Source organism: Scyliorhinus torazame, chromosome 16 (assembly GCF_047496885.1).
Source record: "Scyliorhinus torazame isolate Kashiwa2021f chromosome 16, sScyTor2.1, whole genome shotgun sequence".
Classification (NCBI taxonomy): domain Eukaryota; kingdom Metazoa; phylum Chordata; class Chondrichthyes; order Carcharhiniformes; family Scyliorhinidae; genus Scyliorhinus; species Scyliorhinus torazame.
Window position 1 is genome coordinate 8028734 of NC_092722.1, and position 18230 is coordinate 8046963.

At 44.9% G+C, this 18230-nt stretch overlaps 1 protein-coding gene across 13 annotated transcripts in view; it reads right to left on the reverse strand.

The window, feature by feature from the left end:
* The window catches only part of kif1b (kinesin family member 1B), a 231679-nt gene that overhangs the window by 11726 nt on the left and 201723 nt on the right, over window positions 1-18230 (reverse strand). For all 13 annotated transcript variants that reach the window (XM_072477876.1, XM_072477878.1, XM_072477875.1 and 10 more), the window contains 7 exons: window positions 13725-13839; window positions 12220-12353; window positions 11901-11962; window positions 8660-8805; window positions 4383-4622; window positions 2503-2574; window positions 1281-1405 (listed from right to left, as the gene is read on the reverse strand). In XM_072477876.1, coding sequence (XP_072333977.1) covers window positions 1281-1405; window positions 2503-2574; window positions 4383-4622; window positions 8660-8805; window positions 11901-11962; window positions 12220-12353; window positions 13725-13839 — 894 coding nt within the window. The remainder of the gene's footprint in view (window positions 1-1280; window positions 1406-2502; window positions 2575-4382; window positions 4623-8659; window positions 8806-11900; window positions 11963-12219; window positions 12354-13724; window positions 13840-18230) is intronic.

Consider the following 18230-nt stretch of genomic DNA (forward strand, 5'->3'; position numbering starts at 1 on the left):
ACAACACTTGACGTGGGAATGAGAACTAGTTTGAAACAGTCATGCAGGAAGGAAAGTTCTTTGCAAGTGAAGCATTACCAAAGAAAGGGGCCCAGAAGAAGATCATTGAGATAAAGGATATGGAACAGAATGACAATCGTTGAAGATTTGATTACAGTTAGCAGATTGGAATAGATTTACAGAAGATAATTTCGGAATACAAGTTGTGGAGGAAGAAAAATGCTCCAATTCTGTTTCCAATCTTTTTTTACTTAGTCCTGGGATGTTGACATCTCCAGCAAGGCTATTACCACTAATATATCAACTATAAAGAATTGGAATGACATCAGTTCAGGATTTAGGCTGGGGGGGGGGGGGGGGAAGAAGAAAAAGAGGAAAACGGATGAAGGCTTTGGGAAGTTTGATTCCTGCAGCTGCAAGGGATCTCTGAAATGACATTCATTAGTCCCAACTCAGCTCTTCGTGGTGTAGGACACACAGCGCAAGACAACACATAATTTGACACAGTAATTTGGCTCAATGGCTATAGCATAAGGTGATACAGTGGCAAAAAGACACTTTGGTGCAAGAGGTAGTATTTTGAAAATGAGATTAAGGCAGATTGTTATAAGTTTTAGAAAAAACGCAATTTTCAGCATCAGGTTCAATAAATCAGGGCAGCACGGTGGTGCAAGTGGTTAGCACGGTTGCCTCACGGCACCGAGGTCCCAGGTTTGATCCCGGCTCTGGGTCACTGTCCGTGTGGAGTTTGCACATTCTCCCCGTGTTTGCGCAGGTTTCGCGCCCACAACCCAAAGATGGGCAGGGTAGACGGATTGGCCACGCTAAATTGCCCTTTAATTGGAAAAAATGAATTGGATACTCTAAATTTATTTTTAAATAAAGGTTCAACAAATCAATGAGAAAAATATTCCATTGTTCAGTGCGAGTATCCCTCAACTTGATTAGTACAAAGGAGCGTTCATAGGGCAACACAGTGGTTAGCACTGCTCTCAGTGCCAGGGACCCGGATTCGATTCCGACCTTGTGTGACTGTGTGCGGAGTTTTCACGTCCTCCCCGTGTCTGCGTGGGTTTCCTCCGGATGCTCCGGTTTCCTCCCACAGTCCAAAGATGTGCAGGTTAGGTGGATTGGCCGTGCTAAATTGCCCCTTAAGAGTTCAAAAGGTTGGGTGGGGTTACGGTGATGGGGTGGGGGAAAATTGTGCCTAGGTAGGATGCCCTTTCTGAGGCTTGGTGCAGACCCGATGGGCCGAATGGCCTCCTTCAATTCAGACTTACTTCTGGTCAACTGAGTTACACCTGGAGTCAGCCAGTGATGGGCAGGTGGAAGAAGGAGTGAGTGTGGTGCTGCTGAAACTGTTTACTGAAGCATCACGGCCCATCGGGGAGTTTACATCTGAAAGCTGAAGCACAAAGAATTTTTCAGTAATTCACGCCTAACCGCACAAATGCAGGATATTCCCATTTTAACTTACCTTGAAACAGTTAAAAATATCAAACATTTACTTTGCACCATGTATATTGCAGAAGCCCAGCCATTTCAGAAGGACCAAAATTTTAAGAGGTGATGGTCTTTTTTCTGATCTAGGAAAGCGGCTAGCATTAATCCACCGAATGGTAAAAATATTTGCAGGGGAACCTCCCACATGTTTGAAAAGTGTTTCAAAACCTCTGAAGCATTGCAATTTCCTCTGATTGCTGGAGAAACTCAAAAACTGTCGTTGACTTTAAAATGCTAACCTACACACTGTACCTGCAGCTTGCTCAGGAAGCCACCATGTTAAAGTCCAGGTAACTTTAATCGCATCGGAAATTAGTAGCTTTCAATCTTTCCAATTAGAATTCCTCTACTGTCAAAGTGGCCCTCACCCGTTCTCCCTGTGTTTGCGTGGGTTACGCCCTCACAACCCAAAGATGTGCCGGGTAGGTGGATTGGCCACGCTAAATTGCCCCTTAATTGGAAAAATGAATTGGGTACTCTAAATTAAAAAAAAAAAAATTTCACCTTTAGGGGTTTGGGTAATAAACCTAGGTAAAATATTCACCAACTGCAGCATATAAACAGAATGGTTAAAATAAAGCCCGTTCTTCAAAGAAGTTAGAAAGAACAACATCAGGGAGTCTTGTTTGAAAGAAGCAGCTTTGGAGCAAACTAGAATTGTTTCTAGGCATAGACTGCCTTCAAAGGATTCAGGAATAGGTACATCATGAGATTCTCCATGTGATCCATCCTTTTAATGTAGGAAAAACAGGGTGCAGATTTTTCAGGGAGCTCGGAACATTCAGAAACTGCTACTTCGTCTGAAGTTAATTGTTAGGAGGGCAATCTGGAGAAGGGAAGTAGAGTTCCTGAGCTTTCAACGGGTGCTTTCCTCAGAAGCGCAGAGGAATTAGATGCAAGTAACTTGTAGTCTCTCAGCATGCAACGTAACTACACTGCATCACCTTCAGGACGTCTTTTGTATAAAAGCAATTTCCGGTATGGTGAACTTGTATTTACCTTACTGTCACTGATGCTGTTGCAGACTTGGTTCAGTTCTTTATTAAACGTGTGCATTAGAAGTCGCAGGCACTGAAACAAAAAGATCATTGCACGTTAAGGACATGAAACGGACCAGAGACAGCGATATTTGTAGACACTTCTGACAAAAGAATGAAAACATCAAGAAATACTTGCCTCAGATTGCACACTCTGATAAACTTGCAAACTCTGATAAACTAAATTTAGCAGAGATAAATCAGCAGCATGAAAGATTAATTCAGTCTTAGCGACATCCACTTAAAAAAAAGGAATTGCAAAAAGTATCTTTGGGCCAATTAAGGTGAACAAAATAAACTAGACGCCAGTTTCTAGAAAGAAAAATGGGCAGAATTGGCAAAAGAGATGATGAAATTTATTGATGCAAAAACTTGCCCTGTGCACTGCCTGAAAAGGGTGGGTGGAAGCAAGAGTCAATAACTTCCAACGATAGTGAATCGGGCATATATTTGCAAGACAATCAGGAAAGAGTGGGGCAGTTTAACTAATTGGATCGCTCTTCCTTCCAAAGAATCAGTAAGAAATCTTACAACACTAGGTTAAGGTCCAACAGGTTTGTTTGGAATCACTAGCTTTTGGAGCGCACTGAACTCATCTAATGAAGGAGCTACGCTCCGAAAGCTAGTGACTTCATACAAACCTGTTGGACTTTAACCTGGTGCTGTCAGACTTCTTACTGTGCCCACCCCAGTCCAACGCCGGCATCTCCACTTCGAAGAATCAGCACAGGTATTATGGAGCAAATGTGCTCTCGTGTTAGATTGTACGATTTGCAGAAAAAGACGCTGTAATAAAGGCTGACTGAGCATTTCAGGCAACAGCATGGCTGGTCTCCACCTTGTTCCTTTGACTCCAGATTCAGAAGAAAAAAAACACAGGGTCCAAGTCACAAGCTGCCTGGACACAAGAGTCTCGCCAATCGTTCAATTTTGATGCACGGCACTATTTTTGCAATCAAGCAAATTTTAGCATTTTCTTTCAAAAACCCTTTGTTTCCCAATTCACAGTGTTCTGCAGCAAAAGGAATAGAAAATGCTGCAAGGACCCCCGCCGTTGGTGAGTGCCCGTCACGCAGCTACTTGGGGATATGCAAGAGTAATCAGGCCCATTTTCTTTCCAAATTCTTACTTCTGTGAGGATTTGTTTGGCCACAGTCCTCTGCTTCTCTTCAGACAGCCTTGTTCCCGAGCTGGCCTCAACATTTGGAGAACTGCAGCAGTGAATTTGCAGCCGAGGAATCTGGACCAGCACCCGACAGGGGCACGGGATCAACAGCTTCATCACGCAAATTAGTAAATTGCTGCCATTTCAGTCACAGTCCGTCAGATCCTAGCACAGCATCGGAAAGATCTGATTAACTTTGAACCAAGCAGGGCGGTCAGCACTGCTGAACACGGCGCCGAGGACCCGGGTTCGATCCCAACCCCCTGTCCATGTGGAGTTTTACACATTCTCCCCGTGTTTGCGTGGGTCTCACCCTCACAACCCAAAGATGTGCAGGGTAGGTGGATTGACCAAGCTAAATTGCCCCTTAATTGGAAAAACATTGGGTACTCTAAATTTATATTTAAAAAAACTTTGGCCCATTCAATTATTTCAAAACCAAAGAATTGAAATCTTTATGAACAGGAGACGAGCAAAAACTCTTCCAAAAGTAACTGCGTCTAAACCAAAGCGCCTGTTCGAGGAGGCTGGTACCAACGTTTTATGGAAGCTCCAAACTGATGCATTCCATTTTTAACACACCCTCTTGGCACAAAGACCGACCCATGGATTTCGTTCACCATTGCACACATACCCCACACTGAATGACTTCTCTAGACTGTGGCTCTGTGCATTACCTTGGTTGCCAGTTCTTTCTCTCGATCCACAAGACTCTGAATGTCCGCAGAGTCGTATCCACTGCTCTCGCTGGGCGTGACAGCACTCTCGAACGTTGTGGTAGATATCTGTGAGGAGATGCTAGTCGAGGTGCTGAGCGTACCACTGCTCATACTTGGGGATAGCGAATCGCAGAGAGATTTCGAGGTCGTTTCACCGAGTTTCTCACGCAGCAGCAGCAGATGGCGGGTCCTCTGAACCTTCAGTAACACACAACAGGTTAGTTGGCTGCGTATAAAAGTGTTCAAAGTTAGAAGCATAATACTGAGACACATAAAACACACGTGTTCGCCTGTCACATGTCCACTACAGGGAAAAGGCAGGGATGTGGGAATGGGTAAGAGATCGGAATGGACTCAATGGGATGAACGGCCTCCTTCTGTGATTCTATGATTCCCAAAGATAATTTTCAGTTCAACATAAATGGGGAAAAGTAGAAATATTCTCAAATGATTAACAATCCAGACACAGACATCTAGTAGTCTAAATTATGGGAAATAAAATGAAGGGCTTGGATTGAGTGGATAATAGGACCTATTCCAGTCGGAGGCGCCAATAACCAGGAGGTATACATTCAATTAATTTGTGGAAGGGAGTTGAGAAGTACTTTTTTCACCCAGAGAGTTGAATCTAGTACCCACTGCTCGAAAGGGGGATAAGAGGCAGAAATCCTCTCTGCATTAAAAAAAACACTTGGAAGTGCCATAGCCTAGAGGGAAGTAGTTCAAGTGCTGGATAACGGGTTTTCTGCCTGCATGAACAGAGATCCAAATGGCCTCCTTTTCTCATGTAATTTCTGTCTATGTTTCTAGAAGCAACCGTTTAACTTGCCACAGTAATAATCACCAATATGTCTCACTAAATGTGTTCCCTGGTCAGAGCTAGAGTGACAAATTCCAAGCCTAATACTCCACAAACAAAAATGCATTGTAGCTGTGATGGTATTAAATCGCATCATTGAACCAAACATATACAATGAGGACATTAAGGAGTCTAGAACTGCTACTTAATTTCAAATGCTTCAAATCAAACAAAGGAGAAAATATAGGATAAATACTGGGGGTGAAGTAGATTCCTTTTGCCTTCACTGTGATGTTGCAGATAAAGAGGAAAGTGAAAAGTCTGTCTTTCTTACAAGAAGATTTCTGGCGGGGAATTTAAAAAAAAAAATTTAAAATATTTTTATTCTCCTTTTTCACATTTTCTCCCAAATTTACACCCACCAACAATAAACAATAACAAATAAAATATCAATCCCCATATCAACAAAAGCAATCCCAACCTCCCACTAAACCCCCAAACAGCAACCCGCATAAACAAAAAAAACAAAAAAATCAGGAATCACCCTTGTAACCATTAACACAGACAGTCCCCCTCCCCCCAACCCCACCCCCCTAATGTTCGATGTTATCCGATTCTTGAAAGTGCATAATGAATAACGCCCATAAATTGTAGAACCTCTCCATCCTTCCCCGCAGTTCAAACTTAACCTTTTCAAGAGTTAAGAATTCCAGCAGGTCCTCCCGCCACGCCAGGGCACAGGGTGGAGAGGTTGCTCTCCAACCTATCAGGATCCACCTTTGTGCGATCAACGAGGCGAACACCTGCCTCCACACCCGTTTCCAACCCCGGCTGGTCCGACACCCCGAATATGGCCTCCCGAGGGCCCGGGTCCAGTTTCATGTGCACCACTTCAGAGATTACCCTAAAAACCTCCTTCCAGTAATCCTCCAGCATTGGACAGGACCAAAACACATGAACGTGATTCGCCGACACTATCCGCGTCTCCAGCCCCCCCCCCACCCCGGTCATCAGCACCTCCTCCTGCAATGTGGAGGCCGGCTCCACTGGGAAGCTCTGTATCTCCTTTCTGGCAAAATCTCGAACCTGCATGTAACTAAACATTTCACCCTGCTCCAGCCCATACTTCGCTCCCACAAACCGACCCTCAAGAAACAAATCTTGGAGTGTCTTAATCCCCTTCTCCTCCCATCTCCAAAAACTTCCGTCCCACTTCGCTGGCTCAAATCTGTGGTTCCCCGAATTGATATTTCCCTTGAACCTGCCCCAACCAGAAGTGTTGCCGAAACTACCTCCAAATTCTCAATGAAGCTATTATTACCGGACTCCGAGTATTTCCCCGGGGCCATCGGGAGCGGCACTGTTGCTAGCGCCTTCAATTCCAACCCCCTACACAAACTCCAAACTCTCCTCCATTCTGACCCACTGGAACTCAACCCCTCTGACCCAGCTCCGCACCTTCTCCACCCAGTAATAATATATCAGGTTCGGAAGGCCCAAACCCCCTGCCTGCCTTACCCTCTGTAGCAACACCTTTCTAACTCTGGCCCACCTCCCCCTCCCCATATGAACGAGGTAATCATTCCTTCAATCTCTCTAAAAAAAAATGCAGTTGGCAGGAAAATCGGCATGCATTGGAAAATAAACAGGAATCTCGGCTCTGGCGGGGATTTTAAAATTAACTTAATGATGTCAGCATCTTCAAAGGTTGTTTAAGTAAGCATTTCTTCCACGTTGTAGATGAATATTTTGAAATGTGTGAATTCTTACTTTATCCAAAAGCAATAATTTATCATAGAATACTGAAGATGAATAGATTAATTCAATGTAGGGCTGGAGGAGAAGCCTCAATGTATCAATTGCGAAGAGCACCCTGTTCCCTATTCTTTCCTGTTCCTTCCTTTCTCTTAGTTGCTGCCCAGACATGGTTTATAAAATACACGGCAGTTTGATTTTACTTGTGGAAAAAAAACCCCATTCATTTTAATAGCATCCTACCATTTTGTCACATCAGTGACCAGAAAGGGCAGGTTTTTTGTTTCTCCTCCAGCCCTACATTGGAAGGCACATTCATCTTCAGTATTCAATGATAAATTAAGGATAAAAACAAATTACTGCGGATGCTGGAATCTGAAACTAAGAAGAAAATGCTGGAAAATCTCAGCAGGTCTGGCAACATCTGGAGGAAAAGAGAAAGGAGCCAACGTTTCGAGTCCAGATGACCCTTTGTCAAAGCTAAAGAGAAAATGGGAAATATTTATAATGTGGAGTGAGAATGAAAGATGAACCAGGCCATAGAAACCCAGGGAAACGGGGGTACTAATAGCCACAGAAAGCAAGGGGAAAGAGTGCTAGTGGCAGACCCCAGAGAGAACAAAAGGTGTGAATGGCCAAACTGCAGAGAAACTATCAGAGGGTAAACTGTGGCAGATGTAGATGTGGGGGGGGGGGGGGGGGGGGGGGGGGGGGGGGGGGAGAAAGCAAAGGGGAGAAAGGGTAACGAAAGGTGGATAAGATGGGAAAGGGGGGGTGAATATATATAAAGAACAAAGAAAAGTACAGCACAGGAACAGGCCCTTCGGCCCTCCAAGCCCGTGCCAACCATGCCGCCTGACTAAACTACAATCTTCTACACTTCCTGGGTCCGTATCCCTCTATTCCCATCCTATTCATGTATTTGTCAAGATGCCCCTTAAATGTCACTATCGTCCCTGCTTCCACCACCTCCTCCGGCAGCGAGTTCCAGGCACCCACTACCCTCTTGCGTAAAAAAACTTGCCTCGTACATCTACTCTAAACCTTGCCCCTCTCACCTTAAACCTATGCCCTCTAGTAATTGCCCCCTCTACCCTGGGAAAAAGCCTCTGACGATCTACTATGTCTATGCCCCTCATAATTTTGTAGACCTCTATCAGGTTGCCCCCCAACCTCCGTCGTTCCAGTGAGAACAAACCGAGTTTATTCAACCGCTCCTCATAGCTAATGCCCTCCATACCAGGCAACATTCTGGTAAATCTTTTCTGCACCCTCTCTAAAGCCTCCACATCCTTCTGGTAGTGTGGTGACCAGAATTGAACACTATACTCCAAGTGTGCCCTAACTAAGGTTCTATACAGCTGCAACATGACTTGCCAATTCTTATACTCAATGCCCCGGCCATTGAAGGCAAGCATGCCGTATGCCTTCTTGACTACCTTCTCCACCTGTGTTACCCCTTTCAGTGACAGTAAAGAAAGACGAGAGAGAAAGAAATGGTTTAAAAAAAAAAAAAACCCAGTTAAAATGAAATGGGATGAAAACAAATGGGTTGAGGTGGGGTATGATAAGGTTCCATGATAAATTATTGCTTTTGGATAAAGTAAGAATTCACACATTTCAAAATATTCAGATTTCCTGCCCCACCGCCGTTTCGGCTTTTGTAAATCTGTCCATTTACCTCGTGCAAGAGATCCAGCTTTTCCAATTCCCACTGGTGCTCCAGGATGAGGCTGTCCCCGCGAGGTCTCCATCCCGCTAGATTCTCCTCTCCTCGTACGTAGGCCACTGAGGTGTCCAAAATCTTTCTCCGTCTCCTTTGCATTCCTGGAGCAGGAGAGATTATTATTGCACCCACATTAAATTGTCCATGATATAGCAACACAACTATTGTGAAGTATATTTTCATTCCCACAGACATGGGAAACATAAATTGGAAATGAGTCCTCTGGTGGTGCTTTGCAACCCACGTGGATTGGGGAAGTCTGCAGCTCAAATTATACACATGTGGGCAATTGGTTCCACACACTGTCTACAGTGCAGAGTTGGCATTTCATTCCTGACGTAAATCACATGAAATTTACAACATAGAAACAGACCATTCAGTGCTAAGGCTCTACATAAGCCTCCTCCTGCTCTATTTACAACTCATCCTACTAACATGGCCACACACACTTAGTGAAATACGGAGCATTTTGGGGCCGGTTTAGCTCATTGGGCTAGACAGCTGGTTTGTGATGCAGAGTGAGGCCGTCAGCGTGGGTTCAATCCCTGCACTGGCTGAGGTTATTTCTGAGGTTCTCAGCCTTGCCTGAGGTGTGGCAACCATCTGGTTAAACCATCTGGTCAGATCTCCCCCTCCAAAGGGGAAAGCATCCTATGATCACCTGGGTCTATGGCGGCAGGGTAGCACGGTGGTTAGCACTGTTGTTTCATAGGTTCGATTCCCGCTTGGGTCACTGTCTGTGCGGAGTCTGCACGAACTCCCAGTGCCTGCGTGGGTTTCCTCTGGTGCTCCAGTTTCCTCCCACAAGTCCAAAGATGTGCAGGTTAGGTAGATTGGCCATGATAAATTGCCCCTTAGTGTCTAAAAGGTTAGGTGGGATTACTGGGTTAAGGGGATAGGTGGAGGTGTGGGCTTAAGGATGGAGCTCTTTCCAAGGGCCGGTGCCGACTTGATGGGCTGAATGCCCTCCTTCTGTATTGTAAATTCTCTGATTCCATCTCTCCCTCTTGCAACCCATTGTTCCAAAGAACATGTGGTGCACAGTAGGGGTACAGTGCAACAGTGCAATAGACAACATTTCAAGCATTTTCCCACCTGCCCAACAACAGTCAGGGCTGACCACCCAGGCCAGTTTAGACTTGCAGATAGCTTATGATGCTGTTTTGAGGGTGAATGGCCTCCTCTCCTGTTCTGTGCCTTTTCTATTACGGCCCCACCTCTGGGGTGGGAAATGATGCACATCAAGCTCAAAAAAAGTCAAGGGAAACAACTCAAAAGTATAAATGGAAAGCAATAAACCAAATAACTGCAAATCTTTAGAGCGCTGGTGGGATCCTCTCTCCATAAACCTGCTGTTTCCTCCAACCAAAATCAATCCCGTGCTATAACAGGATGACATTTCCAAGGATTGTAATAATACAACACTCAAGATGTGCATCATGTCATTGAAAGTTAATCTTCTCTGAGTACCTATAGATCAATATACTTCCTGAAAACATATTTCAAAGGAGATCATTTTAACTTAATTGCTTCTTCCTCCAACATGCTGCTCCGTAGATATTAGATGGGAGTCGGGCAAAGTTCACCCAATAAAAATCAGACATTGGCTGCAAAAGACACTCTCAGGCTCATGAAATTGATTAATTGTATTTCAACCACTGTGGCAGCGGCTAGCACTGCTGCCTCTCAGCGCCAGGGGCCCGGGATCAATTCTGAGCTCAGGTGACCGTCTGTGCGGAGTCTGCACATCCTCCCCGTGTGTCTGCGTGGGTTTCCTCCGGGTACTCCGGTTTCCTCCCACAGCCCAAAGATGTACAGGTTAGGTGGATTGGCCATGATCAAAGCACGAGGTTACGGGGATAGGGCCTTGGTCGCGTGTTCTTTCTGGGGTGGGGCAGTGCAGGCTCGATAGGCCAAATGGCCTCCTGCTGCACTGCAGGGATACAATGGAAACCACGCTAGACCGTTAATAAAGTGTGGAAATAGACCAACCGTGTCGGTCTAACAGGCGTTCCATCTATATCGTTGCGGTACATCTCTTTGAATAGGACAGTAGATCTGGGAGAAGTCATTTTAAGAACCTAAAGGATTTAATTAGATTTGAAACTTATGAGATGCATGTGAGAGCCTTTTTTTGCCATGTCACTGAGTGTCTTTAAGACAGAGATAGATAGGTTATTGATTAATAAGGGGATCAGGGGTTATGGGGAGAAGGCAGGAGAATGGGGATGAGAAAATATCTGCCATGATTGAATGGCGGAGCAGACTCGATGGGCCGAGTGGCCTAATTCTGCTCCTATATCGTATGGTCTTATGGCCAGAGAATATAATGACTGTTACTGTGGTATACATCGTTGCATGTGTCTTCCTGATGGCTGAAGGAAATCAACAATTTAAAAGTGTGATCCACATCCAGATTCCCTATGAAACACTGGGTTAGCAGCTTAGTGGGCTGTGTGGAAACCGTAACACTGGGATAGCAGCTTAGTAGGCTGTGTGGAAACCGTAGCAGACTTAAACAAAATTTGGTTCAAATGGGACGCATTGGGGTAAATTTCAGTGGGACACATTGGGGTAAATTTGGGGAACGAAACAGACCATGCCAGGTGGCAGCACAAGTAACTCCAGCCTCACATTGCGACCAAATCTTAACTGCCTCCTGAATAGGCCAAGTGAACCTCGCAATTGTACCGAATCCAACAACAAGGAATGTGGTAGTTCAAACAAGTGGTCCAACGCCTCCGCAGGATAACCAGGAATTGGGGGAAAATGCAGCCTTTGCCAGCAAAGCTCAAATCCCAAGCACTGAATCTAAATAAACATCATCAGTTAATAATGATAATCTTTATTATTGTCACAAGTAGGCTTACATTAAAACCGCAATGAAGTTACTGTGAAAATCCCCTAGTCACCACACTCCGGCGCCTGTTCGAGTACAGAAGGGGAATTCAGAATGTCCAATTCACCTAACAGCACGTCTTTTTGGGGCTTGTGGGAGGAAACCGGAGCACTCTGAGGAAACCCACACAGGCATGGGGAGAACATGTAGACTTCGCACAGTTATGATCCCTACCTAGTGGTTCCCGGTGTGTGTGTGTGTGTGTGTGTGTGTGTGTATACATGTGTGTTAACATACGCTAAATGAAAAAAATAGGGTGAATAATCAGATACTGGATCACCAGAATCTTGGACTTACCGGGGCTCCCCGTGTCGGCCATTTTGCACAAACTGAGCTCATAGATGCCGCTCACTCGGTTACTGAAACAAAACCGAAGAAAAATAAACCACTGGTTTTTGTCCTGATCTTTAATATCTCCCTTCACCATTCACAAAGTATTACAATTGTAACCACATGTCATTTTATGAATAGCAACAATAGACAGCCGACTTGAATACAGAGAAATGTGACTGGGCTAAATTTGACAGACCTTCTCCTAATTTACTTTAATGTTGGTAACATTTTTCAACCCCGTTGAGCATCTTCCCCCTTATTTGATCTTGAGAGGCTTAAATACCAGTCAGGTGTCTTTGAATAGCCACTGCCAAACAGATTGCGCAGGGATCGTGGGGGTGAGATCTTGGCGTCTCTGGAGTAGAAGATCATACTGATGTCCTTGGTGATTATTGCAGGCTGAATGCAATGATCAAGCTGAAAGGTCAAAAGATCCAGAAACAAATTAAGAGTTGAAGTGCACAAAAAAAAGTGACATACCGAGCAAACTGACATCACTGCATTTGGTATTAAGCAGACAGTAGGAGAAGTACAGTGAGTTGTGACCCGAGCTTATCTCAAAGCTCCTCTAAGGCAGTTAGGGATTAACGATGACTTAATCCCTATTTAAATACAGGACTGATTTTCCACCGGTCGCTACCCCGCGATTCCAGGCCCGATCCATCATTGGCCGAGCACAAAGGTAAGACTGCGCATCGGATCACAGCGATACCAATCCTGACTCTTCCCTCACTCAGTTCGAATTGTCACGCCAATTTAGGCATCCCAAGAATGCGACAGAATGAGCTCAACGGACTCAGCCACAAACTTGCTGAGAATATGGTTCTTCAGGGAGGCTGCTGTCAACAGAGTAAGATGACCAACTCACTGAGATGCCGTTTTCTTGCAGCCCTGAAAGTTAAAGCTTGATTCAAAAATATGCGCTGGTCGCAACGGATTACTTGATGTTACAATCAATGCACTGAAATGTATGCAGGTAATGCTACAGTTTTCTACATTGAATAGTGGTGTGTCTGCACCTCAGATCTGTTACCCATTTAATTCTGCAACTCCCAGCATCTTTCCCCAAAATTGCAGAGAAGTCCATTTTCCAAGCAATGCTACATCTCTGCTACCCCATGAGGACAGTATTGAAGAAATATTGAAGAAAACATGTTACAAACTCCTATTTCCGGGGCAGCACGGTGGCGCAGTGCTTAGCACTGCTGCCTTACGGCGCCGAGGACCCGGGTTCGAATCCCGGCTCTGGATCAGTGTGTGTGGAGTTCGCACATTCTCCCAGTGTCTGCGTGGGTCTCACCCCCACAACCCAAAGATGTGCAGGGTAGGTGGATTGGCCACGCATTTTTAATAGGAGATACTTTAAAAAAAAAAAATTTAGAGTACCCAATTATTTTTTTTCCAATTAAGGGGCAATTTAGCCCCTTAATTGGAAAAAAAATAATTGGGTACTCTAAATTTTTTTTATTTTTTAAAGTATCTCCTATTTTCAGGAAAGGCTTATATTCCAGATCCTTATCTTATAATCCTCTTGTCTTAGTCTAGTTATTACCTACTCACCAACTCCACTTCACCTGAAGACTAGACTAAGTCTCAACTCCCTGAGTCTGACACCAGGAAGATCAACGAGTCTATGTAGAGAAGCTGGTGCCTATGGATTCCATGAAATACTGCCCAATTTCCAGTGGAAAACCAGGACAAGGAGAACATGATCATTTTTAAAGATTTGAAATGCTGTAAAATGAAGCTGATTAAGAAATATTAGTGATTTATTAGAAACAGACAAACCTCCAGGTATGCAGAAAGGGTCATGTAGATTCTTTCACCGTATGGAGTCACGCGGTTCAGGAGAAGGGAGTTATGCAGCGAGCTATCCCAAACGGCCTCAAACCGATAAAAACTTCTGAGGGGGGGGGAAAGGGATACAAGCAATATTTGGTCATCATGATAGGTAAACATCTTAAGCTGGAAGACAAGCAAGACAGAATTTCTGGTGTTTTTACACAGGTTTTCTAATTAGTAACCCGAGACAAGCACATTGCAGGCATTTGGGAGGAAAGCAGCATTCTTGAAAGTGCTCACTTGATAACACAAAAGAACCGTAACTTATGCAGTCGGATGTCCGAGCGTTCTGTATTGGCATTCTGAACACATTAATCTTTTAAAAGTTTAATATACCAAAAAATAAATTTAAAAATCAATCGCTGCTCAGTTTTACGCATTCATTTCGAGATTATGTTTAAAACAAACACAATGTGGATCCATACTTATTTTCCTTTTAGATTAGTCACCTTACCCAACCTCTCCTGAATCTGGCTATTCCGGCTGGTTCCGTAAGTGCCGACAATTCCCTGATACCGTGTCCCGTGGTTGCCCATTATTAGAGCACGGAACAGGAGGGATTGTCGGCATCACCTTCAGAACCGGCATTCTAAACAAAGGGAAAACCGGCGGCAGCAAATGGGTGAAATCTCACATTCCTGCAGGGAGTTTGGTTTGACCATCAGCGTCAGGAAGATGAATGTCATGGGGCAGGAAGGAGCCATATCGCCATCCATCAGCAGTGACAATGTGATGCTGGAGGCTGTTGATAGCTTCACATATCCGGGCTTCACAAATCACCAGCAATGTCGCTGGATGGTGAAATTAACTGGCGTGTGGCTAAAGCTGCAGCTGTTATGTCCAAGCTGTGAGAATGAGAGTGAGAGAGAGTGTGAGAGAGAATGTGAGTGTGAGAGTGAGAGAGAGAGAGAGAGAGAGAGAGAGAGAGTGAGAGTGAGAGAGTGAGAGAGTGAGAGTGAGTCTGAGTCTGAGTCTGAGTCTGTGAGTGAGAGAGTGTGAGTGGAACAATAGCAACCTGACTGAGAACACCAGAGAGCAAGACTACCAAGCTTGCATGGTCAGCACCCTCCTCTACAGTAGCGAGACCTGGACAACAGATGCCAAGCCAAAAAAAAAAAGTTAAACAGCTTCCACCTTCGCTATCCTAGATATATCCTTGACACCTATTGGCAGAGCCAAGGTCACCAACTCAGGAGTCCTGGAGCATGCTAATTCCATCAGCATACACTCAATGCTAAGTCAATGACGCATGTGGGAGCTCGGCCAGGTTCATAGGATGGCAGCCATATACCCAAAGGCCTTCTGCACGCTGAACTTGCCCATTGGGTTATGGTCTCTTGAGTGTCCATACATCTTCTACTAAAATGCCTGGACGGGAGGTATGAAGGTGGTGGACATTGACATAGACAACTGGGAGACAGTCCCTGATGGCCGTGACCTCTGGAGGCTGACAGTTCAGAGGGGCATTGGAAGAAGAGAGGCCAAATAGAAAGCTCAGCTGGCCAAGGAAGCTTAAATAAAAAACAGAAGCCGGCAAATCCTGCAGCGTCTCAGCCCACTGTCTTCCTCTGCATGAGGAGCGGCAGAGACTGCCATGCCAGAGTGGGCCACACCAGGTGATGCTTAACAGACTGGTCCAACACCACACAAACCCATCATCTCCCGAGTCAAAGGGCTGCCAGAAAAACCATTTACGCATTCACAGTTTGAAGGAAAAATATACTTCGGGAAATCAGAATGAAGTATTCATGCTCTTATCCCTCCTCCACTCAGCCAAAACCTCCTCACGCCCTCCCATAATTTTACTTAATATTTAGGGTTGGGATGAGGAGAAATGACCTCTCTCAGAGGGTTCGAAATCTTTGGGACACTCTACCCCAGAGAGCTGCGATTGCCCGGGGGTTGTGCAAAGCGATTATTATTATTGTTGCCCTCTCAGGGAATATGGGGATGTGCGGTAGTGTGGGAAGGTGGAGTTGATGTAGAAGATCAGTCTTCCTTCCTGCCATAATTTCTGGGCCAAAAGAGGGCTGGCTTTACAATACATTAAACTACAGCTTGTAAAAGGGCTGTCGTTAGACAGCCGAAGAGAAGCCCATTCAGACCATCGATCCTGAAAAGAGTGATCACGTTAGCTCCGCACTCTTTGTTTTTTTCCACAGCCCTACAAATATTTTTCAAGTATTTATCCGACTCCCTTTTGCTTTGAATCCGCTTCCATCAGCCTTTCAGGTATCACCTTCCGGATTGTAACATCATGTGGCATTGAAAAGATCGTTGCCGAGTTAGGTCTGGTTACTGTCATTTCTATTTCTATTTGCAATTACACAAAGCTTTGGAAAACCTCCCCCAAGAGACACTGCTGTGAAAGGTAAACAACATATGTTGGATGATATCATTTGTGCCAGTGATGATGTTATATACTTTTTGATTTTTTGTTTAACAAATGGAGCTATGTGTCAATTCATTAATTCAGAATCAAAAGGGCGCAAAAATCATAGGGATAGCAACAGCATATTAACAAAATTGGCTAACTTAAAACACCGTAATCTTACAATATACAGGTATAAAGGCAAATATATGAAATCTCTCATGACTGTAAAGAGTTTGATGTGGAGATGCCGGCGTTGGACTGGGGTGAGCACAGTACGAAGTCTTACAACACCAGGTTAAAGTCCAACAGGTTTGTTTCGATGTCACTAGTTTTCGGAGCGCCTGAGGAAGGAGCAGTGCTCCGAAAACTAGTGACATCGAAACAAACCTGTTGGACTTTAACCTGGTGTTGTAAGACTTCGTACTGTGCTCACCCCAGTAATGATGTAAGACTTCGTACTGTAAAGAGTTTGGTTTGACCATTGGCACCAGCAGGATGAACGTCATGGTCCAGATTGTTGCCATTCTATCAGAGTTGACGTACAACACTGGTTTTTAAAATCGATAGCTTCATATATCCAGACTCCAAAATCACCAGCAATCTGTCACGATATGCATGGCAAAAGCTGCAGCTGTTTCGTCCAGAGTGAGAGAGAGTGAAACAACAGCACTCTGACTGACAACACCAAACTGCAAGTCTACCATGCTGGAGTCCTCAGCACCCCCCCCTCAGCAGCAGCGAGACCCCGACAACATATGCTAGCCAGAAAAAAACAGTTTTAACCTTCGCTCTCCCAGGCCCATCGTGGCGGCTCTTGGCAGGACAAGGTCACCAACTCAGAGGTTCTGAAGCGCACTAATTCCATTAGCATGCACTCAATGCCAAGTCAAAAAACATCTGTGCCACAGTCTTGACTGTACGACCCAAAGACTTGCTGCACGGTGAACTGGTCACTGGTCATAGTCACCCGACGTTGGAATCGAGCCATGGTCCCTGGCGCTGTGAGGCAGCAATGCTTACCATAGTTTCTTTCCCCCACCCCCCCACGTTTTTATTGATTTTCATGTTTTATGGGACATTGCCATGCGCCATGGGTTTCAACTAGCAGACTAACAGAAATGTTTGGCTAAAGAGTTTTACAAAATAAAGCTACAAGCTCCATAATTTGAGGCAAGCAACCACCAACTGCTTTTCAACGATCAGCAAATAAAGAGATGTCTTCCAAATATATTGCTCAGTGTCACCGTGACTTCAAGTTATATTTCAAATTCAAAGCCTAAGATTGGTCAATTTTAATTAAATTGGAAATAGAGGGAGCCTGGTTTAATTTACAACGGCAGAATGTTTCCAATCTCAGAATTCTGTACAGCGCCAGACAAATGCGGGAATCAATCTGCAACTTTTATAGAAATTCTTAACTCTTGTGATTATCTCCGGTCTTCCTCGGCTAAAGGCACTGGCTTTCATCCAGTTTTGGTTTCACAGACCCTGGCGGCCCTCAAACAACAACTTGAATTTATGGAGCACCAGGAGCTTCGCAGGCGAAGGGGACAAACTTACCAGCAACAGCCGATGTCCAAAAGCTCGGTCGAAGAGGTAAGTTTTAAGGCAAGCATTTTAAAGGGGGAAAACAAAGGCAGAGGGGTTTAGGGAGGCAATTCCAGAGCTTTGAGTCTGGGCAGCTGGAGGCACAGCCACCGATGGTGATGCAATTAAAATCAGGATTGCTCAAGAGGCCAGGATTAGATGAACACGGATATCTCGGAAGGCTGTGGGGGTGTGTGGGATTCTAGAGATAGGGAGAGCCGAGGCTATGGAGGAATTTGAGAACAAGAATACGGACTTTGGTTCTTTGCAAGGAGGACTACTCTGCATAATCAAGTGAAGATCACAATTTCAGCAAGTTGTTTTACTGCAGAGGATCATTTCTTCACCAGACATCTCCACAGTGGTTAGCACAATTGCTTCACAGCTCCAGGGTCCAGGTTCGATTCCCCGCTGGGTCGCTGTCTGTGTGGAGTCTGCACGTTCTCCCCGTGTCTGCGTGGGTTTCCTCCCACAGTCCAAAAATGTGCAAA